Below are 26,355 nucleotides of genomic sequence, written 5' to 3'. Positions count from 1 at the left end.
CCAACACACCCCAGGCTGGCCTATTCCCACCGCGCCGCACCTGCAGCACACAGGAGGGCACCAAGCAGCACAGACCTGCCTGGCTCCCGCTGCCCGGCCAGCAGCCCCCACAGGCCTCACCAGAATGGAACCTCGGAGCACTAAACCCAAGGGGGCAAAGAGCGTCTAAATACACTCTCGAGAACCCGCTACAGGACACAACTTCATCCCCGCACACCAAGGTGCTTGCGGCACCCTGGCCTCAGTCATGATGGAGAACCATTTCAGCTGACAGCCGGGGGGCAGCTGGCCAGGCTGCGCTCAGGGACCCTGCTCCCAAGCTCTGACTGTGGGAGGGCCCATTCCGTCAAGTGGAGGGGAAGGCGGGTGCACAACCGGCCCATTTTTCTGTGGAGCGTGGGGTCCTACTTCTTTGGGGAAGACACGCCACGTGCTGGCACAACGCGGCTCTGCTGGCCATCACTTGGCGAATGGGAGCTTCCTCACATTTAAATGTCACCCACAGCCATGGACCTTGCATGCAGCAGCACACCCCTGGGTCTTAAGAGGACATTCTGCAACGAGTCACTAGACGGACCTACATGGGCGCCTGGTGCTCTGTTTGGAGACACCTCAGACAGACCCACTCCTCCCACCTCTGCCACCTCCCTGCCCAGTTCATCTCCTGTAAACTTCAGAGTGGTGGCTGTGGACACGGTGGAGGATGTCATGAGCATCTTGGCTGGGCTTCCCAAGCTAGCACCTAGGCCTGCCCTGATCCTGGAGGCCCCCCAGGCCACCTACGTTGTCATCGTCCTCTATGGCCTCCCCCGTGAAGTAGAGCACGGCACGTGGCACGATCCGCTCACGGAAGAAGTGCCCGATTTCAAAGTCGGAGGCTAACGTGAATTCGGAGTCTTCATCCTGAGGGGAAAGCTAAGTGTTAACTTGTTTTGATGGGGTAAACATCACACTCCCTCACCCACACCTTGCCCCCTGCTCTGGTGACTTGGCTTAAAAGCAGCCAGGGCCAGCATTGCTGGGTGACAGCTGTCTACGAGGTCACAGGGACCGTTCCAGCCCAATGGCAGGAAAGGGAGGAGAGCGTAGGGCCCAGAGGGGTTCTGTGAGCCCCCATACGTGAGGGGGCGGGACGGAAGCACAGCCCTGCCCCTCAAGTCCACCCACGGAGCACGCGCTTCTGTCCCACCCCACGGTGAATACAAATTCATCCCTGGTTTTTAGGCAGTAGGAACAGATTAAAATGAAAGTAGCAAACTATTAAGGAAATAAAGACGTTAAACAGCAAGACAATGTGCTTTTCTGATCATGACACAGATCTTACCAGTGATTCTCCATCCCCTGATGCTAGAAAAGAGACAGAACACATCTGTGTTACATCAACAACCAAAACCTTTTTAAAGCCCACACAGGAGCTCAGCTGCCAGATAATACGGAACATTTCACTAGAAACTTCCTGAGCGTTCCGCCTCCCCATGGCTGCCCCCCCACCCCTGCCTGCTGCAGGCTGAAGCTGGCCCCAGCTCCGCCAGGCCCCCTTCCCTCCCCCACCCCCAATCAAGTGCCAGGGGCTGGTACCCAGGGATGCTCACAGGCCCGGCTGCAGAAGGCCACTTTCAGAAGAGAACTTACAGAAGTTTAAAGTATCAACAGATGGAGAGGGGCACCGGGTGCCCAGACTGTGGCCTTTCAGTGCATTTGTGTTTTAAGTGGAGTTTTAACTCGTGTCCTACAAAACTACATGTAATTATTCAGTAGAGTAAGAGGAAGTTCTTTAAGCCCTGTAAGTCCTGTGTGACAAGCACTGCACCTCAGCTAGGTCGAAACTGTACTTCTGCTTGTTTGCAAAGGAGGAAGGAGAGAATAGTGTTGAACTGTTCCTCCTGCAGAGATCGCCCTTGGGCAGGGTGACGTAACTCACGGACGCCCAAGGCAGCGGTCCTCGCTCCACACTAAAGGGGAGCTGAGATTCGGTTAACACCCACAGCCCTACAGACCTTGGTGCCGAACTACAGCCCAACACGGAACCAAGAAAACACAGACTTAAACACAGACTTAAAACCACACTCTGTGAAGCCCAGTGATGCTCACGCGATCGAATGATTCAAATCCCTGACGTTCACTGGGAGTCGAGGCTCCTCTGCCTGGTACCCCACTTGCTGTTTAAGATGCACATTTGGGGGCTTCCTAGGTGGCGCAGTGGTTGGGAGTCTGCCCGCCAATGCGGAGGACATGAGTTCGATCCCTGCTCCAGGAAGATCCCACATGCCGTGGAGCAACTAAGCCCGTGTGCCAAAAAGATGCACATTTGGGGACTCTGGCCTCGGGGGCAGAAGTCAGCACAGGACTTCCTCACTTGATGTCTGGACCAGTTTTGTAGGATTAAAGCCAAAGAGGGTCCTGGACTAGCCATCTTATGTTTCCTTTGTTTCAAAAAGCATTTCATCAATTTTGATTTTTTTTCCAGCACTCCCCCACTGTCACGTGCTACAGAGCAACTAAGCCTACGAGCCACAACTACTGAGCCCACGTGCTGCAACTACTGAAGCCCGTGTGCCTAGAGCCTGTGCCCAACAAGAGAAGCCACCACAATGAGAAGCCCACACACCACAATGAAGAGTAGCCCCTGCTCACCACAACTAGAGAAGGCCTGTGCGCAGCAGCAAAGACCCAACACAGCCAATAAATAAGATAATTAAGTAAATCTTAAAAAAAACAAGACAAAACTACATTTATGGCTGTTCTCATCCCCCAAATGAATACACACTGGCATCTTCCAGGTTCAAAGACAAAGTGCAGACAACAGCCACAATGGTGAGAACAGTGGGCTGAATGGTGGCAGGCAGCTTGACAATGAGGCAGGAGGGTCAGGACAGGAGAAACCTCCCTGCAGGCCTGACAGACAACCTAAAGGGCCACCGGTCACCCCGAGCAGGGCCAGTAGTTCTGTATTTCCAACTGTTTTTTGTTCACAGAAAATGAGAAAAGTGTTTTCCCCTCATATCCATATTTTAACACTGCCAGCGGGTCAGGCCTTCGAATTCTCAGGATTAGGAAATTATGTGAAGACTTCCAAGTAATTTTACTCTTAAAACTAGCGGCTCATCCTTTACTAACCTTTACCAGTTCCATCTTTGCTTTTGAGATGTTTGGGGGGGTGGGGGGTGGCTTCCATGCTGTGATTCTGCCCTAAGTCTGTGTTTGCCACAAGATATAAACTCCTAAACCCCCTGTGCTCCACACCAAGGCTCACAGAAAAAACCAGAAACCAATCTGAGAAAGGGGGGCAGGTAGATGCTGTGCCAGCTATGTGCGCGTGAGCAAAGCAGCCCTGCTGCCCGCCTCCACCCAGGGCAAGTCTGCAGCCCTAAGGGCTGCCTCTGCTCACCCTCCCACCAGGATGGGTGCCTGCAGACCCGCCCGCACAGCCGCAGCTGGCACAGCACACCTCCGCCAACGTGGGCCAGAGGACCAGGACCCATTTCCTGACGTTAACAGCCATTCTATCTAAGTACATTACCAAGGGTCACAACCCAGCCCACTCACCTTTCAGAGGATTGAAGAAGTTGAAAAAGGAATCATTGGGGACTTGTTTGGTGATTGTTCTGACAGTGCCTCGGCCCTTATGTTTCTGCTTTTTCTTGATGGTTTTGACCGTTACATTTTTTCCTTTCTTCCAGTCAATGGTACACCTATAGGGACAAGATCGTGGTCACGTGCACACACGCCATGAGAAATAACTGGTCACATGTTACCCAGCAAGCAAATCACAGCTCTGTGCTTAACTCGAAAACGTAACACCCTGCAAGCAAGCGCTCGGCACACCGTGAGCTTGCGCGAAGGCCAGTACAGGCTGTCCGCGTGGCAGCTCCTGGCTGCACAGCTTCACCACCAGATGTTTTGTGCGGGTCCTGCAGCATTCTTCCTGTGACCACGCCCAGTCAAGAGCTTACCACCTGCTGCGCCTTTACAGACCCACAGCACACAGGAAGCCACCCACTCAGGCACCCGAATTCTCAAGAAACCTAACTAAGCAAGTGGGACGAGTTGCAGAAAGCAAACAGGTGGCCGCTGCAAACACTGATGACCAGTGCAAGACACACGGGCTCCAGGTGCGCCGAGCGGGCCCCAGCGGGGACGGAACTCTGAATCACCTTGGACCAACAGGCAAGCCCCGGCAGTATCTGAACAGCGTCTGCTCAAGAACACGCCTGGAAAGGCAGGCCTTCTCACCCGATGGCCTGGCCCTGAGAAACGATCTTTCCAATTATTCTGGCCATTCGAGTTCAGCAGGATTTTTATAATAAAGTTCTATATTATTCATACAGGAAGATTCCTCAGGATAAGGACTTGGTTCAGTGAATAAGGATAACTGCTTCAATCAAGAATAAAACAATTTCCCAAATCAACCATAGAGGAATGAACTCTAAGCCACTTCCCTTGGTGGTCCACAGACTGCAGTCACCAAGGTGCTGGTCACGAGGCCAAGCACACCCACAGTGCCCTGCTGGTGCCAGCGCTGCCCTGTACTCACTCATCCACTCAACAAATACCCACTGAGAGGAGTTTACTGGTTCAATGATCACGGCTTCACTTACGGGGACTGGAGATCCCAAGGCCCTCATTAAAACAAGGAAACCGGGCCACTACACCAAACCCTGGCCCACGTAACCACACGATTCATTTCCCAGCACTGGCCATCATGTCCCCCAATGGAGAGACTTCCATTTCAATCTTTGTCTATTGGGCTTTTAAGCAGATGAAAGGCTTTTTGCTTTACTCCTAACTTCCACCTTACTTGTAAAGTTGTAAAACCATCTCCTGCTTTTGTTTCAGAAAAAGAAGTTGAAATGGCATTTCCTTACCCGTCACAGTCAACTATTTCAGGACCTTCAAAGGAAAAGGGATCGCCCTTGTCTGGCTCTGACTTCATCTTGTACGTTTTCGTCAGGACTGAATTGGTAAAGTAGTCGTTGGGTTCAAAGTGGAACTCTAATACAAAAGACTAAAAAAAAACCCAAAAACTCGAGGTAAGTACCACTTAAAATCTACAAATAACTAGCAACAGACTTTGTGAACCACACAATACTTACTGGAACCCAGCTCCTGCCTAAGCATGACACCTCGGGCAGAAACCAAGACTGACAGCTCAACAGGTGTGGCCCCATAACAAGAACTTCTTTAGTGCAAAACCACCAGCACAAAGTTAAAACACAGTGGCAGGTGGGGAGATACCCGTTCCCCTTAGTGCCCAAGCGGGTTCATGGGCCCTACTGCCTCCCCTCCCGGAGAGGACAAGCTATCCTGAAGAGTGGTCTCCCTGCTGCCCTGCCTGCCCTTCCCCGAGGGCAGCAGGGTGGGGGTCTGGAGGGAGAAGGCGGCAGCAGTAGCCCAGCCCCCTCCCCCTCTCGGGCAGAGCATCTCGTCCCCTGCCGCACAGTGAAGGCGCCAAGACCCTACGTGGGGAGGGACACGAAGCACTGACTGGGCCTTTTCACACCACACCAGAGACAGGTTCACCCTTCACTCACCAGGCGCTCTTCAAATCTAGAGGCGAGCAGAGGAGAAACGGACAAAGCAGCAGCAAGACATCAAAGTCAACAAAAAAGATACCCATGTGCACAGTCACAAAATAAATGAAAAATAAAATCAGATGCCCCCTTTCTGGGCAAAATGTCCAAAGAACACCCAGTACTGGCAGGTGTTTTGGAAAGCCAGGTGTACTTGTATCTGTAAAGGGCTTTTGTGAAGGGCAATGTGACAATATAAAAAAATTAACAAAATAGAAAACATTCTGGGACTCAATAATTCTGTTTTGAGGAATGTGTCCAACTCGAGAAAGATACCTGGATGGATGCAGCAGCATGTGCAAAGGTATTCACCTCAGCCCAGCTTGTAAGACAACCTGGGGTAAGTAAATGACAGAGTCTAAAGCACCAGCTCTGGGTCTGGACAGTCTCTGCCGTCAGTGCTGTGTGATGCTGGGAAGCCATTCAACGTCCCTGTGCTTTTGTTTCCTCACCTATAAAGTGGAATAAACAACATTCTCTCTCCATGAGTCACTTGAGGATTAATCTATGGAAGCACCTGGAACAGGCCCAGGTTTACAGGCAGTATTTGCTAAATGTTAGCTATTTCCATTTTTATTATAATGGTACAACAATCAACTGGGAAAAAAATTAGGAAGACTAAAAAGAAACCACTTCCACATGGGGAAGTGAAACAAGAACTCTCCCAAGAGTGGGATGAGGAAGAGAAGGGCCACAAGGGCTTGGGAAGTACAGACACAGGCGGCCAGAGGATAGGGGCAGTTCCATCAGTGTCCAGAAGAGAGGCAGGCGGGTCTGGCCACGTCTCCACTGCCAGTGTGCTGTGGGCTGGAGGGGAAGGGAGGTCAACAAGCCCAAGGCACCCGTCTGGCAGCACCGACGTGCAGCGAGGACAGGAAGGCCGCTACGGGGAATCAGATGGTCGGAGGACTCTCCACGGCCCTCCTGACCCTGACCCCGACCCCAACCCCGGCCCTCATAAGTCCAATCTTTACCCTGGCCTTCAGTCAGTGGAGAGACTGCTATTACTCGAGAACTGCTTTGGACCGTGACCACAGGCGTGGACCGGCCACCTGGGGGGCTGGGCTGGGCTACCGATGGCACCGTTCCATTCCGTCCTTCATTACTCCCTACTTCTGTATGGATGAACTACTGATTTTCCTTTCTCACCCCATTTCCTTCCTCTGCTATTTCTCCAAACCAAGGGTGCTACTTCCTTTCTCCATATTCTCCTACTTTCCCTTCTTTCTCCAGGCCCCTGTTTATTCAAGAACAAGTCACACCCACCTGGGGATGATTTAAAGAAAGTGTTTAACAGAAATGGGCCCAAGGAAGAGGCAACCTCACTCACACCCCCTACAGCCGCGTCAGCCATGAGCGTATGACAAACGCCCAGCCACACTCGCAATTAAGTGTAAAATTTCATCTTTCCTGCCCAGCAAAGTAAGTTGCTACTGTCTTTGCCGACACTCATGTCAAGAAGGGGGGAGGTGGTCCCCAGGCAACGCTGCCCACGCGACAAGCAGACAAGTGCAAGCCGGCGACACATGGGAATCCTCTGTGCTGCTGCTGCAGCGCTGCCCTAAACTTGACATCATTTCAAAACAGAGAGAGACCAAAAAATGTTACTATTACCAAAAAAAAGTGTAGAAAGATACTCCTAGCATCATCAGGAATGTAAGATGAACCACCACTGGGCCTTATGAACATTTGTCTCCTTTGACCCAATAATGACACTAAAAGGAATCTAAACTGAGGAAATCATCAGAAATTTAAACAAAAGCTTGGGGTTCAAGTAAGCGGAACAGAACGCAACAATTTATAAAGGGGTGGCGGCGACAGTGTGCCTTTTGGGGATGTTGACTCTTTTTACAGCTAACAGATGCAACAACTACTTCCCACCCGGCAGAGCCTGCATGAGGTGCAGAGGGCAGTGCGACACTGGCCACACTGGATTTCACTGTGCTGAGGTGCGAGCACAGTGACCCTGGAGAGTGGCCACAGGAGGGGCAAACCCTCGGCTGTGTTTCACTCTGAAGCGAGGTGGTTTCCTTTTATTTTCTTTATATATCTCATAATAAGTTTATAAAGGGCACACTATGGGGAAATGCATTAAGCTGCTGATAGCGATCTCTGGAAGATGGAGTGCACGTCTCTGCACTTTCTAAGTTTCTTCTATAAGCACAGAGGACTTGCACAATGGCTTAGAGGCTACACAGCTAGGTCTCTAGCCTGTGAGCCATGCAAGAGACGGAGGAAAACGTTAGACAGACGGGCTGAGAAAGAAAGGAAACGGACCAAGGGGATCATCAAACAGGTGTGCACACGTGCATGCACGCACACACACAGGCACACTACACAGGGAAAGAGAATTCACACCCATCACAGCAAACCAGTGCACGGCCACAGGAGGCCTCCAGCGGGTGCTATGGCCAAGCCCGGCACAGGTGAGGAGCGCTTCTGGGGAAGAAAGCAACAAGATAACCCAGGTGCGGCAGGAAAGGAGGGGCACCCTCAGCTACCAGAGTGGCCTGCATGCCCCCGCTGCAGAGGGATGTCTGAACACCCCACCTCCAGAGAAAAGCAGACCAGGAAAGGGACAGATACAGGTGTGTGTGCCCCCGCCCCTGCCCCCAGCAGACGTCACCCACAGGACGAGGGAGAGGGGAGCCCACACACACTACTCTGCGGTGGGGAAGGTGGAAGAGGCCAGGCCCCAGCTCCAGCCCCAGGGCCCGCAGGCACCGTGTCTCCAAGACCTGAAACCGACAGCCACCAGGCAGGCAGGCAGTCACGTGGCGCTGGAATTGCTGTGGCACTGGAATGGAACCCGCCAGCCACGGGCAGACCAGCAGGTCACGAACAGTGCTCCCCGAGGACCCCAGCTCAAGCAGTACGGTCTCAAGGCTGCTTCAGAGAAAAGGACAAGTTGGCTTAGCTCAACCTCCCCTCACTAACCGGCAGGCAGCCCACGAGAGCAAGCACCCTGCAAAGATGTGTTTCAGGACAAATCGAAGAGCAGGGAAACATTTCTTCAGTCTCATCTACCAGCAGTTACTCTTAAAGGTAAGACCTAGTACGCTTTCTCCACTAGTATCTTGGATTTCTGTGAAAGAGCTGTTTATATCTGAATACATGTGAAGCAGCCTCTGCAACGTGTTTTATATACATTCCTCCTCATGAACCCGGGAGACACTCAGGAGAAGGATGACAACACCCCATCTGACAGAGGAAGCAAGCTGCTCAGAAACCACAGCAAGCTAGCTCAGAAACCACAGCGTGGTCCAGCGGACACCACGGCCGAGGAGGCCCATCCTGTGTCTGCCGCCTGCACCTGCCACCGAGCAGCAGGTGGCCTGAGCTACCCGCACACCGCCAGGTGCGCCCAGAGAGGCCCCATGAGAATATGCGCCACCCTCCTGTGACCCGACTCGTGAGGGACGGGCCGCGTGTGCGTTTCCTGCCTGGCTCCAAGCCCTTTACCCTCAGTGGCCTGACCCTTTCCGACAGCAGCCAGGGGCTCCAACAGTCAGTACTCACCATAGGCTGTCCAGGGTCTGAAAATTTCACCTTGATGTCCTGCAGGTGTTTCAGGATTGGCTCATCATACTCCTGACCGCAAAGAGGAGAGAAAGAAAGTTCTGGTGGGCTCTTAAAGACAATACACGCGTCCTCATCGAGTCCCTGCTGCATCTACTCCCGGACACTGGATCACTAGCCCTGTTGGAATTCTGTCCTTGTCACTCCCAGGAAGCCACCCAAATCTGTTTGCTCACTACCAGTCAGGGTGGCAGCAATCAGGTGCCGTCTCTGTCTGGTATGGAGCACTGGTGACCACCAACGCCAAGCCAGAAGGGCACCGTGCTCAATGCCCTGACTGCTTTCACACTACCACCAGCTGCCAGTATAGACGGGGTCAGAAATGCCACCAATCAAGACCGCTGGTCCTCAGCGTCTCCGAAGAAACAGAATCATTACTAACAAGAAAAAAATATCAAATTGTACACTTTAAATATATGCAGTTTATTCTACGTCAGTTATATCTCAATAAAAGTTCTTAAAAAAAAAAATAAACGCCTACACGAGCTACTGACCTTGGCAGCCAATCACCCCTCCCGCCATAGGGCGTGTGGCAATCAATACCCAAACTCCAACACACGCCGTCACTCGCAGTCAGGAACACTCACAAAGCGGGTCTGAGACCTAACAGGAGGCACTACAGACGAGCTTCTAACGACAGCTCTAGGCCTTTACAAGTCATCTTACGCAAACACAGAGGCTCACCAGGGCCTGTCACTTGAGAAAGGCCAGCTGAGAAAAACTCAGAAAAAAAAATCACAAAACCTGAAACCCAGTGACCACACACTAATGACAGGTGCTTTCTTCGTACAACAGCCACTTCTTCACCCCAGAAGTCTGGGACTGGACCTAAAGGGTTTCCTGAGATTGTGTAGAGCCTGATAACTACCAACTCCCCCAATTTTAAAATTCTCTCTGCATCACAGGCAGACCGCATTTAACAGGCTTTACATCACTGTGCTTCACACATATTTTCGTGGTTTTTTTTTTTTTTTTGCAAATTGAAGGTTTGTTGCAACCCTGCGTTGTCAGATGATGGTTAGCACTTTTTAGCAATGAAGTGTTTTAATTTAAGGTATGTACATTTTTTAGACCTAATGCTATCACACACTTAATAGATTACAGTATAGAGTAAACCTAACTTTTATTATGTACTGGGAAACCAAAACATTCACATGACTCACTTTAATGTTACATTCACTTTATTGCGGGGGTCTCAAACCAAACCCCCTACGTCTCTGAGGTCTGCCTGTATAGAACAAAACAAAAAACAGCAATAGCAAAGGCACCTTGCAAGTCTCTAGACAAAAAGTAAGCCCCAAGAGCCACATCAGTACAAGATGTCAAATCCTAAACTCTAGAACCAGAAAACACTTGGCTCCAGGATTATGTCAATCACTGATTTGGCACAAATGCCTGGTTCTACAATCGCCAAGGTGAATGTACACTAGCATGTTTTCCAAATACTCAGCACTGGGAACTTCAAACTCATCACAGTCAAACTAGCAGTGCTCAACGGCATTTTCCCATATTCATGAAATAACCATTATGTTCTTAATTTCCTCAATCAGCCGTGTATCTTGAGGGCCCAGAACTTTCTATGGCCCAGACCAGAATGGAATGCCCTAAATTAAGAGTCTCAAAACTAGAGGCCAACAGTGGAAGCAACTCAGGGACTGATTTAAAGCTGCTCCCTACAAGTTTCAAAACTCTACTTTTGGACATATCTTGGCTACCACCAAGAGAACCCAAGGACCTAGAGCCAAGCCTACCTTTGGGATTTAATGTTTGACCAAAATGGAACCTACTACCATTACCTGCTTCAGGTTACAAACAGCCCAAACCACACTTCATCACTCTCTGCACAGTAAATGAGTACTTGGAAAATGACAACACATCTTTCTACAGCTGTAAGACAAAAAGCAGCAAGACACTCTGTGGCTCAAACACTCTGACACTAAGACAGAGGTGTTGGGGAGAATGGAAGAGACACCTGATTAAAATACAGCTGACTGTACCACTACCCCCCAAACCAAGGGCAAGCCAGGGATGAAGCAGCAGCGCCATCCCCGGGTCACTTAACTAGCTGGCTGTGCAACACCAGGAGCCAGGTCACCCCATCAGGTCACCTGCCTCACACGTCCCTGCCACCATGCACAGTGCAGCACGGGCACCAGCTGGGGACATGTCAGACCTGAAGATCCTCAGGCCCCGCCCAGACCTACTGACGCAGAGCCTGCAGGTCCACGGAGGCCCAAGAGACGGGTATACCATATACTATCCCCGTCTGCTCCGCCCGCAGCAGGGGAGGGGGGATTTTCAACCTTGGAGATACATCAGAATCACGTGAGAAACACCTCAAACTCTTGCTGACCTGAGGGTGGGGAGGCAATGATGCTATTTAGTTTTTTTGTTTTTGTGTACAATTTGATATTTTTTTTCTTATTAATAATGTATATATGGCAATCCCAATCTCCCAACTCATTCCCCCACAACCCTCCCTGCTTTCCCCTCTTGGTGTCCATGTTTGTTCTCTACATCTGTCTCTCTATTTCTGCCTTGCAAACCGGCTGATTTGTACCACTTTTCTAGATTCCATATGTTTGTGTTAATATACGATATTTGTTTTTCTCTTTCTCACTTCACTCTGTATGACAGTCTCTAGGTCCATCCATGTCACAACAATTGTCCCAATTTCATTTCTTTTTACAGCTGAGTAATATTCCATTGTAAATATGTACCACATCGTCCTTATGCATTCATCTGTTGATGGACATTTAGGCTGCTTCCATGTCTTGGCTATTGTAAATAGTGCTGCAATGAACACTGGAATGCGTGTGCCTTTTTGAATTATGGTGTTCTCTGGGTATACGCCCAGCAGTGGGATTGCTGGGTCACATGGTAACTCTATTTTGCTATTTAGTTTTAAAAGTTGCCCAGGTGACTCTAACGTACAGTCAGGGTGAGAATCTGGTTCTAGCATATATTACTCAATTTTCTCAATAAATTCCTGGCTCACGGCATTCTTTTATTCTTTCTTTCTCTTTCTTTGGGGCCACGCTGCTCAGCTTATGGGATCTTAGTGCCCCGACCGAGGACTGAACCTGGGCCCTGGCAGTAAAAGCGCCAAGCCCTAACCACTGGACCGCCAGGATTCCCAACGGTCTAGTATCCTTAAACCGCACCTTTTCATGTAAGACAAGAAAACACAGGTTATTCTAAGTCTTATATTTTAAATGTTCCCCCAGTCTAGGAGAAGAATAAGAAACACATCCCCTCCACCCTTCCTTCAGTTCTGGCTGATGGATGAGCACTGGACACGGCAGGTAGCAGAGGCAGCAGCGTGGCAAGTTTCCGAAACCATGACCGCCACAGCTGTGAGACCCCCGCAAACTGCAGCAGAGCAAGCCATCTGCATGCCCCCCGCGGCTGTGCTCCCTGATAGAACAGCACTGTGCCAACCCACCTGGAAAAGTCTGAATGCAGAGATGACCTGCTCTGTGGAAAATTCTACCATAACTCAGCTCAGGGAAAGTCACACGTCACCTTTTAACTGGTTCACCATTTCATGACAGAAAGCGTGACAAGGCAAGACAAAGACAGAAAGCTTGGCCATTCCCATTAGAAAAAAAGAAAAAACTTCTTCAAGGAAAATGATGAGAAAATATTAGTAACTTGTTATATATTTGCACAACTAGCATGGCTGCACAACAGGCCCATTTCGAATGTCAAAAATCAATAAACCAGAAGGCTATGTGCCAGCAAGCGTGCACCTGTATGTGAATGTGTGCACGGCTACACATGTACATACGCACGCACACTGCACCGCTCAGGATCACCTCTTCCACTCTGGCCCCTCGTCCTCACACTCTCACTCTCCTACATCAATGCAAGGCAGAGAAGCTTCTGGAATCTGTTCACATGCTCCCTCAGGTGAGGCAACATGCAGTTTACAGGAGATAAAGCAAGCCCGAGCTCAGCTGAGGTTCCGAGCGGCAGGCCTTCCCGGGAGGCCCGCAGCACAAGGACACACGGGGCTCCAGCAACAGCTGCGCCCCCCCGGGGACCCTGACTCCTTTGATTCGTGATCACAAAAGGCGCCTTTCCACCCACAACAGCAACTGCTAAACATGCTGTTGAGAGCTCACAACTAAATAATCCCTCTAGGAGGCGGGACTGTGCCTATGTGCCTACCTGGACTAATTCACTTAGCATGTCTACGTTTCTGAAGATGGTAAACCAGAACTCCGGAATTCCTTTTGGGTTTGGCTCTTCTGCTGCTGCTGCTTCTTTTTCTGCTATGACTGCCTTATTTTTTATGTCTCCCTAGAAAAATAAAAAGGAAAAATAGAATACTTATCATGGAAAAACAAGTTTACAAATAATTCAATGGCTTAATACAGACTATACTTTCAGAATCGCACGTAAACTTCTATCAAAAACCCTTGTTCTTTGTGCATCTCTAAGACCACTGTGCTCATCACAGTTTCCAGTATCTCTGAGGAACAAAGCATTTAAGGCAGCCATGCAGATGTAACTCCATGATGTAGTTTCACATCAAGAGGAAAAGAGCTGAGAGTGTGTACAATGTCCCCAACTGGGGAAAGGCTGTCCAGCGCCGGTCTAACGGCCACCTCAGGAAAAGCACCACCAGAAGTGCACTCCAGGGTCTCCAGCAACGAGAAAGTGCATGGCCAACCATACGGAGATGTCGGGACAAAGGCACATGCAAACATCAGGGTGCTGAGGAGAAGGGTGACGTGGCCACAAGGAGGGGAGTCTTTTCTAACATCACGGCCCTGACGTGTGATTCTCAGGAGGAAATGATCCCAAGTGGCCGTCTAAGGTAACAGGGCAGAGTCTCTTCGCACAAGGAAGAGCTGACTCACAACTAACTGATCCACAGACATGGCTTCAACTGCACCAGAGTCTACGTGTTTTTAGAAGACCAAAAAGATACATGGCTACCAAAACTTACACTTAAAAAAAAAAAAAAAAAAATCCCTTAAGGTTTATACTATAGGATAGAAAAGCTACTCCCAAATGTAAAATCAGGCCAACAAAGTTCACCTTGTCTGGCTGGGACTTTCTGTGGCACTGGAATGGTACCTGTCACCAGAAAAAGGCTGCGAACAGGTGATGGACAGGGCACATCACCAAAAGGACCATCTACCAGTGTAAAGTGGTGAGATGCACTGGGGCTACTTCACTGTCCCTGCTGGTCTCTGAGCAGGATGGCACAGATGTTTCCAGCACGCTCTGCCTACCACAGCCCCACCCTCTAGTACCTGCCCTTCTATGCACAGGTGTGCTCTCCCCTTGTGGGTCTTTGCTTTCTCTCCATCAGAACTTTTTCTGATGTTTTAATCTCTGCTCCCCTGACCCCTTATCTCACTGTACTACTAGGCAGAGGTGCTGCAGATGGCTGAGAAGGGGGACTCTGTCTGGTTCACCACATTAACCGACAGAACCAAGTTGCCTGGCTTCATCGTCATAAAGAAATCTAAACACCCCACTTAAGGCTGAAGCCACACCTACTGTTAGGAGCGCTTTTCTTTGTAAAAGAAAACCATCAAATTTCTTCTTTTTTTAATTCCCCCACTGGCCATGCTGCACGGCTTGTGGGATCTCAATTCCCCAGACCAGGGATTTAACCTGGGCCATGGCGGTGAGAGTGCCAAATCCTGACCACTAGATCACCACCCAAAACCGTCCTATTTCTTTCTTTCTTTTTTTTAATTTTTGTTTTGTTTTGTTTGTTTGTTTTTAATTTATTTACTTTTTTATTTTTGGCTGCATTGGGTCTTCACTGCTGCACATGGGCTTTCTCTAGTTGTGGTGAGCAGGGGCTATACTTTGCTGCGGTGTGTGGGTTTCTCATTGTGGTGGCTTCTCTTGTTGCAGAGCACAGGGCCTAGGCACTTGGGCTTCAGTAGTTGTGGCATGTGGGCTCAGTAGTTGTGGCACAAAGGCTTAGTTGCTCCGAGGCATATGGGATCTTCCCGGCCCAGGGCTCGAACCCATGTCCCCTGCATTGACAGGCAGAATCTTAACCACCGCACCACCAGGGAAGCCCCGTCCTATTTCTAACAGCATTAAAACAGAACACAAGTGGCACTCATTAAAAAAACTTACAGCCAACTTGTCCTCCTCTTCGTTCTCGCTGTGCCACTCGGACTCTGCGTCTGTTGGCTCAACATCACCAGTGATGAACTCCCTTCTCTAAGCGAAAACACGAGCTTAGGGTTACGTTCGGTTATTCAGAAACTCAAGGGTTAAAGACAGTGAACTTGTAAATAATGTGCATGAAAAGGCCGATGTTTTTATAACATTTTAAGATTCTAAGTTTTGGGGCTTAAAGAATAACATTCAAAGATTCACTGGGTACATCTGCATGTTTTGCCTAAAGAAATATTTGAAACACACTAAGTTTCCTAACAGAGCTTCCTACCTTGTCAAAGAGAGGCTGGTATAACGCTGCATACTTTCTTTCCAGGTCATGAACTTCTTCATAGAACTTGGCTTCTATGTGAGCACATTTCACCTGAAGTTGCTTCAACGCATTGATTCTTCTTTTTACTGCTTTAGGTAAACTAAATGACAGGATAAAAAAAAAAATCCATATGCCTGCAAAATAAGGCGGCATGCTTACTTTTTACTAAAATAAATTAACGTTAACATAGAATAAACATCCTTACCATGAAAAAGAGCTCCTAAAAATCATTAAGGACAAATACCACCCCACTACCACCAAAAGTAGGGTGGTGGGGGAGGAGGAAGCTGAAAAGGTAATTCACAAAAATTACAAATACTCGAACATGGAAGAAAGGTCCAATCTCACAAAATACCCAAAAGAATGTAAATTTAAAAGAACTGCTATCTTTTCATTACCAATTGGCAATTTAAAAAAAATTCCCAGGGGAGACTTCCCTGGCAGTCCAGCAGTTAGGACTCGGCGCTTACACTGCTAAGGGCCTGGGTTCAATCCCTGGTCGGGAAGCTAAGGTCCCACAAGCCTCGAGGTGTGGCCAAGAAAGTTTTTTAAGTAAAAAAGAAAAGAAAATTTAAAAAATTTCCAGGTTTGATGAGGTTGAGGGCAGAGGCCCTCTAACTGACTCATCTTTCCTAAAGGCAAACACGAACCTTGAAAATATTCTTTGCATCTACTTCTAAGAATTTATCCTAAGGAAATAACCAAATGTTTACGTGGGGGAGTGACTGCTGCTGTGTTTTTGGTAAAAGTGAAAGACCAGGGACAGTGACAAGATGAGCAGGATTAGGACAGGGCCAGCGCACAACCACGTCCTCAAGGAACACTCAGCGCCAGAGCAGGGCTCCTGCCAACACGGCAAGGGGCAGAGCCGGGACGGGAGACAAGGCACGCGCTCCAGTCCAGAGTCAGAGAGCAGCGAGCTCCTCAGCCCTTTGAAATTTTTCACCTTCTGAAAACATTTTAGTCTGCGTGCCTTACTTCTATAAATCAGAAGGGAAAAAGCATCTTAAACCCATCAAAACCATTTGTTTAACCTGAAGCTCTTAGTCACAATCTGGAACAAGGAGTAGACTCCTGGGGATGTCTCCGGTGGCGCAGTGGTTAGGACTCTGAGCTCCCAAGGCAGGGGGCCCAGGTTCGATCCCTGGTCACAGAACCACATGCCGCAACTAAGAGCCCATGCAACCAAACTAATTAATCAAAAAAAAAAAAAAAAAAAAGACTCCTGGGCCCCCCAAAGACCCACACAATCCCCCTTGGTGGGCCTGGGTCCTGCCCTCTGAGTCTTCCTCCACCTGGGCTGACTCCTCAAGGGCAGTGCTGGCATTAGGCCACCAGCATACAGTACCAGGCAGCTCCCAAGCACAGCGCTGTTTAGAAACTGCAGCCGTCAAGGTGGACTGGTTCCAGAACCTGGTAGATATCACGGTCCAGGGATGCTCAAGGCCCTTGTGTAAAACGGCGTGGTGTTTGCACAGACCCTACGCACAGCCTCCCGTGCACTGTGTGTCATCTCTGGATCGCTTCATGCCTACGCCTAACACAATGTAATGCTACGTAAACAGCTGCTGGCGTGCAGCGCATTCAATTTTGCTTTTTGGAACTTTCTGAAAAAACTCCCCCCCCCCACCCCCCAATGTTTTTGATCGGAGGTTGGTGGCATCTGCAGAATCCAGGGAACCTGGGGATATGGAGGGTCACCTGTCCTGGAACAGCCCTGAACCACAAAGGCCCCTGTCCTGGGATAATCACACCCACGGCAACCTCAGTTTAGACAACAGTCCTTCACCAAAGGCTGCCAACTACAGAAACTGATCCAGAACCACTGCTAGGGAGAGAAGAAGGAAAGAGCAGAGTAAGAATTTAATAACACTAAACGCATTAACATCTGTACTTTTCTACATTAATTACACAACTGAAAATTATTTCCTAACTTTCAAATCTTCCTAATGGAGTAAAAATAACAAGGGACTCTAAGCCAACTGGACCTAGATATCCTCCCCGGCCGGCTGGCCTCCAAACAGTTACTACACGCCATTCTTCTCCCTACAACAGGCATGTCACTCATGTACAGCAGGGAAGGTGGAACTAATTCTACCCCACAAAACCTTGTGACCTCCCCCTCTCCTCTTAGCACACATCATCTCATTCACCCAGTTTCTGAAGCCAGAAAACCAGAAATCATCACTCACGCTCAACTCTCCTCCTCCCACCCAGCAGCACCAGAGGCCACTGATCTGGTCTGCAAACACTTCCCAGAACCTTCCCCATTAGGTCACCCCCCCCGCCCCCGCAGAACCCTCTATACGGGCAGAGTAGGCTCCCCATGGCAACATTTCCAACCCTGCGTGCGGGAGCCGGTGTGTGTGTGTGGTGGGGACACTCAGACCCAGCCCTGCACTGCCTGTAGGAGGGAAGCCAGGAGCAGCTCCTCCCTTCGCAGGAAGACAGCCAGGCCCTGAGAAGAGCAGTCCCGGGGCTGGAAGAGAGGGAGTCCTCAGGGTGGCTCACTGTGCAACACAACCGGGACACAGACCTCATCCAAATAAGCCACGTTCCAATGCTGCAGGCTCACGGGGGAGAGCTAAGCAGGTAGGGCTGGTTCTCTCAGCCAACCAGGAGCCAGCACGAAGAGAAAGCATTCCACCCGTCCGCCTGTACATCGGCGCCCTGCCCGCCTGCTCACGTGACCTGCGGAGTGCTCTCATGGCCACAGGCTGGCCCCGCGCACTCACCCACAATGCGACACACCGCACTACCCTTGCCACAGGCCTGTGTGTCCTCTACTGCAGGGGTCCCCAACCATCAGCACCTTCCCCCCCAACACACAGCAGGAGGTAAGCAGTGGGCGAAGCTTCATCTGCCACCCCCCCCATCGCCCCCACCACTCGCATTACCGCCTCAACCACTCCCCCCCACCGGTCTGTGGGAAAACTGTCTTCCACGAAACCGGTTCCTGGTGCCACAAAGGTTGGGGACCGCTGCTCTGCCAGGCTCTGACCCCCGCACTCATCTTTGGAACCCCAGCACCTGGCTCTCAGCAGGCAAGGTCTGCTGAATGGAAAACCACTTATTCCTAGTTCTAAGGAACCAGGAGAGTTTTTTTCCTTTGTTTCTTAAAGTTGCATCAAGTCTCATTCAAGGCACACTTACGTCTCGATGTAGCTTGAAGGAGTGTGGGAGACACTGTCAAGTCGTTCCTGTAAAGCTGCCAAAACTTGAGGATTCTGCATCACCTGATCTGTGAGCTTTTCTATTAAGAATTAAAAAACAAAAAAGGCCAAAAAATTTAAAGTACACCCACCACACAAGAGCTCAGAGTTGAAAATCACCAACACATACCTACTAGCTTTGCTTACCTACTTTAATTTCTAAATGTAGCAAATAGCTTCTTAAAAACATTTGTTTCAAAAATACTTATTTTTAAAGGCATCTGATACTCCATGTTAACCACCCAAGTGGAAGGTGACTAGTCTACCAAGGGTACCTGGGGAGTTCTGCTCCTCACCTTCGTGGCTGAAGCCCCCCGTCTCCCAACTGAGGACAATATCACTTGCTAAGTTGAGGCGGTCTATCTCCCGGAAGCCAAGGATGGGGACAAGGCACCCGTGGCTCAGCAAATCAGCGCCCACTTGTGCCCCAGGAAAGCGCGACTCCCACCAGGTCCCTGGGGGTACCAGACGTCCTGCGGCTGTTTGCCTCCGCCTTCTCCCACGGTGCCCTTCTGCCCAAGCCCACCTTCTCCCAAAACCCACCTGCCACCTCACCACACAGCCCTGCCAGAGCACACACACTGTGCCGCCTCCCGAGGGACTGGCACACACCTGGCTCTGGCACATGACCTGTGCTGACCCGACTCCCTCTCAGCGACACTGCATGCAAACCAAAACCTGGCGCCCTCACCTGACTCAAAAGGCAGTGCAGGCCTAAAGCTCTCCCCACCCTTTTGTGAGACAGCAATGCGGGCAGGCTGCATGCAACAGGCAGGCACTCGATTTAACTCAACTACGAGCACAACCCCTAAAGTGAAGTTCCGTGTATGTGCATAAAACCTATATAACTGTGTGTATATAACTGTATGTAAATGCTAAACACACACACGCCTCTAGTTCCAACCACTGAGACCTAGAAACAATGACAGGTGGCATCTGTATTTTGGTTTTAAGTCTCTCTCTCCACTGAAAGACACAGGGTTCCTTGCATACAAGCAGATGTCAGGTCTGGGGCGAGGAAAGTTCAAGGGAAAATGGAATATCGCCTGTGCCAGACAGCGAGAGAGAACTCAAAATGGATAGGGACACAGCAAAAGGACATAGAAGTCAGCTTAAAGGGACCCCACTGGCCAAAGGGGACAATTTGCACACCACAAAGAATAATGATGGTAAATGATAAACAGTGAATGAAAAGCTAATCCATGAGTCTGTAGTAACATTAAGATGGGGTAGTGGGGGAGTAGGGAAGTGTCTCTTTAGTAGACATGTTAGACTGACAGAATTAGGAAAACAGCCTTTGTTGACCACCACTGTCATCACCAATTCAGCAATGGGTGCCCGAATCCCCATGGAAGAGTCTCAGGGAGAACAGGATTCCCACAGGGTGCCCGAAAGCTTCCTTACTACAAGGACCCTGACCACAGAGAGACTGGCAGGCACCGTCTTCACCCCGTCATCACTCTCGGGACCCCCTCAGGGGCCTAACTGCACTTCTACTCCACCAGGTCACCTGCTGCTCATCTTGCCAGTACATTTACCCTGAATCTAATGAGGAGAAAACCACCGGACAGACCCACCCAGAGAGTGGATATTCTACAAGGCAGCTGGGCACACAGCCTGCAGCTGTGTCCCTGCGAGGACACATCATGGGGCGGAGAACTCTAGAATAAAGAGGACAGAAGTAAACGCAATATGTGATCCTTGGCCAGCCAGGGATTTGGGTGTGGGGTGCAGCGGTAAAGGAACTGCTGAGAAAACCAGGAATACATGAACACGACTGCACATTAGCTAATAGTACTGGATCAACATAAAATTTCTTGGTTGTGGTAATGGCATCGTGCTTATAAGAATTCATCCTAGTTTTTAGGAAATTTACACTAAACTGTTTTAGGAAAAAAAAAGCCAGAATACCCACAACGTGCTTTCAAACAGTTCAGAGGGAGAAATAAGTATGGATATATAGGCTTGAAAATGGAGGGAAAGTACTGCATCTATGAATTTATGATCATATAAAAGTGATATGATATCTCGGACATGCTTCAGAATAATCAGGGGAAGAGATGTAAAGGTACAGATGAAAAGAGCCCAAGCATCTGGTAATCAGTGCTACGGCAAGAGGCAGCAGGCAGTGGTGCGCTTGCCTTCGGTAGAGCCTGAATTTCCTATGATAAAAATTTTTTAAATGAAGTACTGATTTCCATTTTGATTACTGTGACTCTGCTAAAGTCTCTGCAGCATAGTAATCTATGTGAACGTTGTGTCTTATGTTACTAAGCGGTTCGAGAGCAGGACCCCCTCCCAGAAGTTCCCTTCCACATGCTGTGAGCTCACCTGTGTTACTCGCATTTTTAGCAGCTTCCAAGGAATCTGAAGGAACCCCATCTGAAAAACTAAAGCAACACACGTAAAAGGTATTACTCTAAAAAAAGCTACAAAGATGAACAGCACAAGGGCGTTTTTCTTATTTAACATATTAAGAGGTGTCTCCACAGCAGCTTCAGATGTGAGCAGAGGAGAACTGCAGGCGCACGTGTGTGCTGTCTGTGAACTTTCCTCGCTGTTATTAGACACAGCCACCTTGCCAAGCTGTTAGGACACAGTGCCCACGGAGGCTCTGTGAGACAGCCACAAAGTCTCTAAAGATACAAAGGTCTTCAGTATCAATATATGACACACTCTCCACATCTAAAGCAAGTTCTTTATGGGCTCAAATACGCAGAGGGAAAGAAGAGGCACCAGCTGGCGCGTCTCACAATGTGTACAGAATGAGGCTTGGCACCTGCTCACTAACTACAATTTCAACTGCAACAAAGTCCGTTTTGGCTTACCTGTTATCTGCCATCTGAATGTTTTTATCTCCTGCAAATTAAAAAAGAATTAACATTACTAAATATTCACAAACAAAAAAATTTTCAAATGTCCTCTTTTAACAGTGATTTTCTGTGGGGGATGGGGACCTTGTAAGGAGGGGCGGGAGGGAATGTTCTGGGTGACGGAAATGTCAAGACTATGAAAAGGGGAATTGGTTACTTGGATATATACACTTGTCAAAACCCATCAAATTATACACTTATACGTCTCTCAGTGCAAGCACATTTTACTCATAAAAAATTTCTCTTGTTGGCACTAAAATAACCAGACTTCAAAATAAAGACAATCAATTTCAACTTGCCTTATGTGTATAGTAAGTTTTAGAAACAGAAACATTATTTATGCTAGGCCAATTAATTTAGAGCAATTCAAAGCATTTACTGGTGTTCCCACTGCCTTTCAAACACTCACTCACAGGATATTAAAATTTTGTTTATTCTGTATGTCCCACTACCTCTACACTGAAGACGTAGTATCTGTGTAAAAACATCATGTAATACACTCAACACAATTCCACTTTTACAAGAGACATATAAAAAAAGATTATCTCCAGATTAGGTGACTCTCTACCTATAAATATTAAAAGGTGGGTTCTAAGACATTTACTACTTTAGTACTTGACATTAGTAAAACTTCAAAACCCTATCTAAATACATAGCTAAAAAGAATCAGGTTTGGTTATCAAGCTTCCTTAGTTCTAGATGTAGTAAATCCACTTCAGATCCCCTCTAAAGGCTGGTTTCAGGCTGACAACTGGCCAATGTCTCATTCTTAGGTATGTGAGCAAAGCCCAAACCCCTTCAGGGTCAAAGAGAATAACAATAACCCTTCATAGTTAGGAAAAACAGCTCCAATTGGAATTTATGGCCTACAACTGTTTTAACTGCATCTCTCTTAGGTAATTTTGTTTCAAAATAAAACATTCTAATTATTTCAAAAACTCAAAATACATTAACTGTTACATTATCTTTTTCAAAAAGCTAAATGGAGCAGGACCAAGCAGTATCAGCAGTATTTCGTCTTGTGGAACTGAAAACCACAGCCACAGAAAGATAGAGAAAATGAAAAAGCAGAGGACTTTGTACCAGATGAAGGGACAGGATAAAACCCCAGAAAAACAACTAAATGAAGAGGAGATAGGCACCCTTACAGAAAAAAAATTCAGAATAATGATGGTGAAGATGATCCAGGACTTTGAAAAAAGACTGGATGCAAAGATCAAAAAGTTTACCAAAGACCTAGAAGAATTAAAGAACAAACAGAGATATGCAACACAATAACTGAAATGAAAAATACTCTAGAAGGAATCAATAGCAGATTAACTGAGGCAGAAGGGTGAATAAGTGACCTGGAAGACAGAATGGTGATAATCAGTGATGTGGAAAAGAATAAGGAAAAAAGAATAAAAAGAACTGAAGACAGACTAAGAGGCCTCTGGGACAATGTTAAACGCACCAACATTCACATTATAGGGGTCCCAGAAGGAGAAGAGAGAGAAAGGACCCAAGAAAATACTGGAAGAGATTACAGTTGAAAACTTCCCCAACATGGGAAAGGAAATAGCTACCCAAGTCCAGCAAGCGCAGAGAGTCCCAGGCAGGATAAACCCAAGGAGAAACATGCCAAGACATATAGTAGTCAAATTGACAAAAATTAAAGAGAGAAATGTTATTAAAAGCAACAAGGGAAAAACAACAAATAACATACAAGGGAACTCCCATAAGGCTAACAGCTGATTTCTCAGCAGAAACTCTGCAAGCCAGAAGGGAGTGGCACAATATACTTCAAGTGATGAAAGAAACAGAAGAACCTACAACCAAGAATACCCAGCAAGGATCTCATTCAGATTCGACGGAGAAACCAAAAGCTTTACAGACAAGCAATAGCTAAGAGAATTCAGCACCACCAAACCAGTCCTACAACAAATGCTAAAGGAACTTCTCTAAGCGGGAAACATAAGAGAAGAAAAGGACCTACAGAAACATAAACAAAACAATTAAGAAAATGGTAATAAGAACATACATATCGATAATTACCTTGAATGTAAATGGACTAAATGCACCAACCAAAAGACACAGACTGGCTGAACGGATACAAAAACAAGACCCATATATATGCTGTCTACAAGAGACCCACTTCAGACGTAGGGACACATAAAGATGGAAAGTGAGGGGATGGAAAAAGATATTCCATGCAAATGGAAATCAAAAGAAAGCTGGAGTAGCAATACTCATATCAGATAAAATAGACTTTAAAATAAAAAATGTTACAAGAGACAAGAAAGGACATTACATAAAGATCAAGGGATCCATCCAAGAAGAGGAGATAACAATTATAAATATATATGCACCCAAAATAGGAGCACCTCAATACACAAGGCAAATGCTAACAACTATGAAAGAGGAAATGCAAGGCAGGAAGAGACACAGGTGTAGAGAACAAACACATGGACACCAAGTGGGGAAAGCAGAGAGGGTTGGGGGGGATGAATTGGGAGATTGGGATACCAAATTGTGCACTCTAGATATATGCTGTTTATTGCCTGTTAATTGTATCTCAATAAAGCTTCTTCCAAAAAAAAAAAAAAAAAAAAAAAAGCTAAATGATTTAAGGAAGCAAATGAAAACCAGGAGAGAAAAAACCCTCCAACGGTCCCCATCACCTTCTGCCAAGTCCAAAGTCACTGCACACAGAAACACGAATCCCTACATTTCCCAGCTCAGCTCCTCTGCAGTCTGCTGCATGCATACGGCTGCAGCCGGGCTACTCCCAAGCTAAGAGTCTGCTTTTTCATATGTTATAAATGCAAAACACGAGACAGGCAGGTCTTCAAAATAACATGTGATGACAACATTTTAAGAGCTAATACACTTACCTTTTACCGGTTGTTAAACACTGAAGTTTTTCCCCTATGACTTCCCTTTGCTAACATCTACATGAACATAGCTTACATGGCATCCCAGCCCAGGTTACTCTTTACATGCCAATAGTAGGATTGTGACTGTAGGGCTTCTAGGTCAAAGAATAGGAATGGATACTGATACCTACTGACAGACTGGTTACACACTAAAACCAACTATAATTTGGCTACATAATTAGTCTCCACTGTCTAACAAATATATCCGCCCGCGCCTTCTGTGTAGACCACACACACCAACCGCTCTCTCCTGCAGCAGATGTCACTGCCGGCCTCACAGACAGTCCTGTTTTCACCACCCAATCAAGCCACATGCCTAATTCCAACACCTCCTGTGCTAGCGAGGTACCTATGTGACAGGCACTTTCTCACATTTTACACCCACAGCAACTCTACCAGGGAGGGCACATCCCAGCACACGCAAGAGAACAGAGGATGGGGAGGGTGAGGTGCCTAACCCACGGCCACCTGGCTGGTAAGGTGTGGACTGGGGTTTCTGTCAACCTAAAAGAAAGTAGGTAAACCAAGGCAAGCTCAAGTTACCAGAAACAGAGTTCATCTGGGAACAGCAGAGAAACTGCACTTCAGGGCGCACATACTGAAGTGACCTACAGGTGAGTTTGCTGAAGGCTTGGGCTGGGTTGCTTCTATGGACAAAGCGTGCAAAAAGGGAAAATCTGAGTAGGGACCATGCAACAAGTGGCTCCACGATGGGGGAGATTCTTGGCAGATGCTCACTGGCTGCAGGATAAATTCTGATCTTTTGTAAATCAAGCATTCATGGGAAATCAGTCCCACCATCTGTTTTCTGAGGGTGCTTGTGCATGAGATTCTCCATTTCACATCCTTCAGTTCTATTCAGATTGAAATCCTTCCACATCCCCCACTTCTGATTAAGCTGCTGGCCACAAAAAGCACTGCTGGTCAGTCTCACTGTGTGGGTATCTCGCTTAGCCAGAGGTACCACTAGCCACAGGGGACTGTGTCTCCCTCGGGGCTGAGGAGGACCATCCTCAGACGTCTCATCCCACAGAAGAGGACAAGGGCAAGCAGATACCTGGCCTCATTTGAACAACAAAACCAACTGAGAAAGGGGGAACCTCAGTTATGTCCCTCTAACATGGTCAGTTCAGTTTCCATAGTCAGCTGAGCTTCAGGATAAGCGTTTATTTTGTAGTTACATAAGTAAAACAGAACTTCACTTTGTACATGCATCTGGGAGAAAGCCACTTGCCTGCTGATACAAAACAGCAGAAAGTTACCTATGTGGATTACACCCCTGGCCAGAGGTCCAGTTATAGCTACTGCTTGGAATAAACTTCTCAACCTGTTTGCCCAGCTGCCTATATTTATTGTTTGTTTGTTTTTCTGGCACATGGGCTTAGTTGCTCCGTGGCATGTGGGATCTTCCTGGAGCAGGGATCGAACTTGTGTCCCCTGCACTGGCAGGCGGATTCTTAACCACTGCGCCACCTAGGAAGCCCCAGCTGCCTATATTCAATAGGTCAAAAATGTCCAGGTCCCAGGGGACAGCCTATTTCAGTTAACAGTTTGATATTATCTTTCATTATTTTTAGTTCTTGTGTTACTTTCCCTGATTTGTTAACATAAAAACAGCAGGGCACAGGTTCCCCCTTGCTATGCACTGTGGAGGTTTAAGCTCTGCAGTTTTGTAAGTCAACTTATGCTAGGCAGTCTATTTGGGTTTGTTGATATTCAAAAGCTCTTACACAA

General features: G+C 48.0%; 1 protein-coding gene and 1 non-coding gene across 8 annotated transcripts in view; both read right to left on the bottom strand.

Moving 5' to 3' along the window:
- Positions 1-26,355, bottom strand: part of NAP1L4 (nucleosome assembly protein 1 like 4) — a 49,639-nt gene that overhangs the window by 8,715 nt on the left and 14,569 nt on the right. For all 7 annotated transcript variants that reach the window (XM_057726049.1, XM_057726050.1, XM_057726052.1 and 4 more), the window contains 11 exons: positions 21,662-21,692; positions 21,165-21,223; positions 18,775-18,874; positions 15,580-15,721; positions 15,264-15,350; positions 13,323-13,454; positions 9,090-9,161; positions 4,866-5,005; positions 3,547-3,692; positions 1,325-1,347; positions 784-903 (listed from right to left, as the gene is read on the bottom strand). In XM_057726049.1, the coding sequence (XP_057582032.1) occupies positions 784-903; positions 1,325-1,347; positions 3,547-3,692; positions 4,866-5,005; positions 9,090-9,161; positions 13,323-13,454; positions 15,264-15,350; positions 15,580-15,721; positions 18,775-18,874; positions 21,165-21,223; positions 21,662-21,675 (1,035 nt within the window). In that variant the 5' untranslated portion in view covers positions 21,676-21,692. The remainder of the gene's footprint in view (positions 1-783; positions 904-1,324; positions 1,348-3,546; positions 3,693-4,865; positions 5,006-9,089; positions 9,162-13,322; positions 13,455-15,263; positions 15,351-15,579; positions 15,722-18,774; positions 18,875-21,164; positions 21,224-21,661; positions 21,693-26,355) is intronic.
- Positions 8,294-8,420, bottom strand: LOC130850627 (small nucleolar RNA SNORA54). The gene has a single exon (XR_009052987.1). It is a non-coding gene; the product is annotated as a small nucleolar RNA SNORA54 (small nucleolar RNA).

This window comes from Hippopotamus amphibius, chromosome 3 (assembly GCF_030028045.1).
Source record: "Hippopotamus amphibius kiboko isolate mHipAmp2 chromosome 3, mHipAmp2.hap2, whole genome shotgun sequence".
Lineage (NCBI taxonomy): Eukaryota > Metazoa > Chordata > Mammalia > Artiodactyla > Hippopotamidae > Hippopotamus > Hippopotamus amphibius.
Note: the sequence above shows the minus strand (reverse complement) of the source record. Positions and strands in the feature narration are given on the sequence as shown.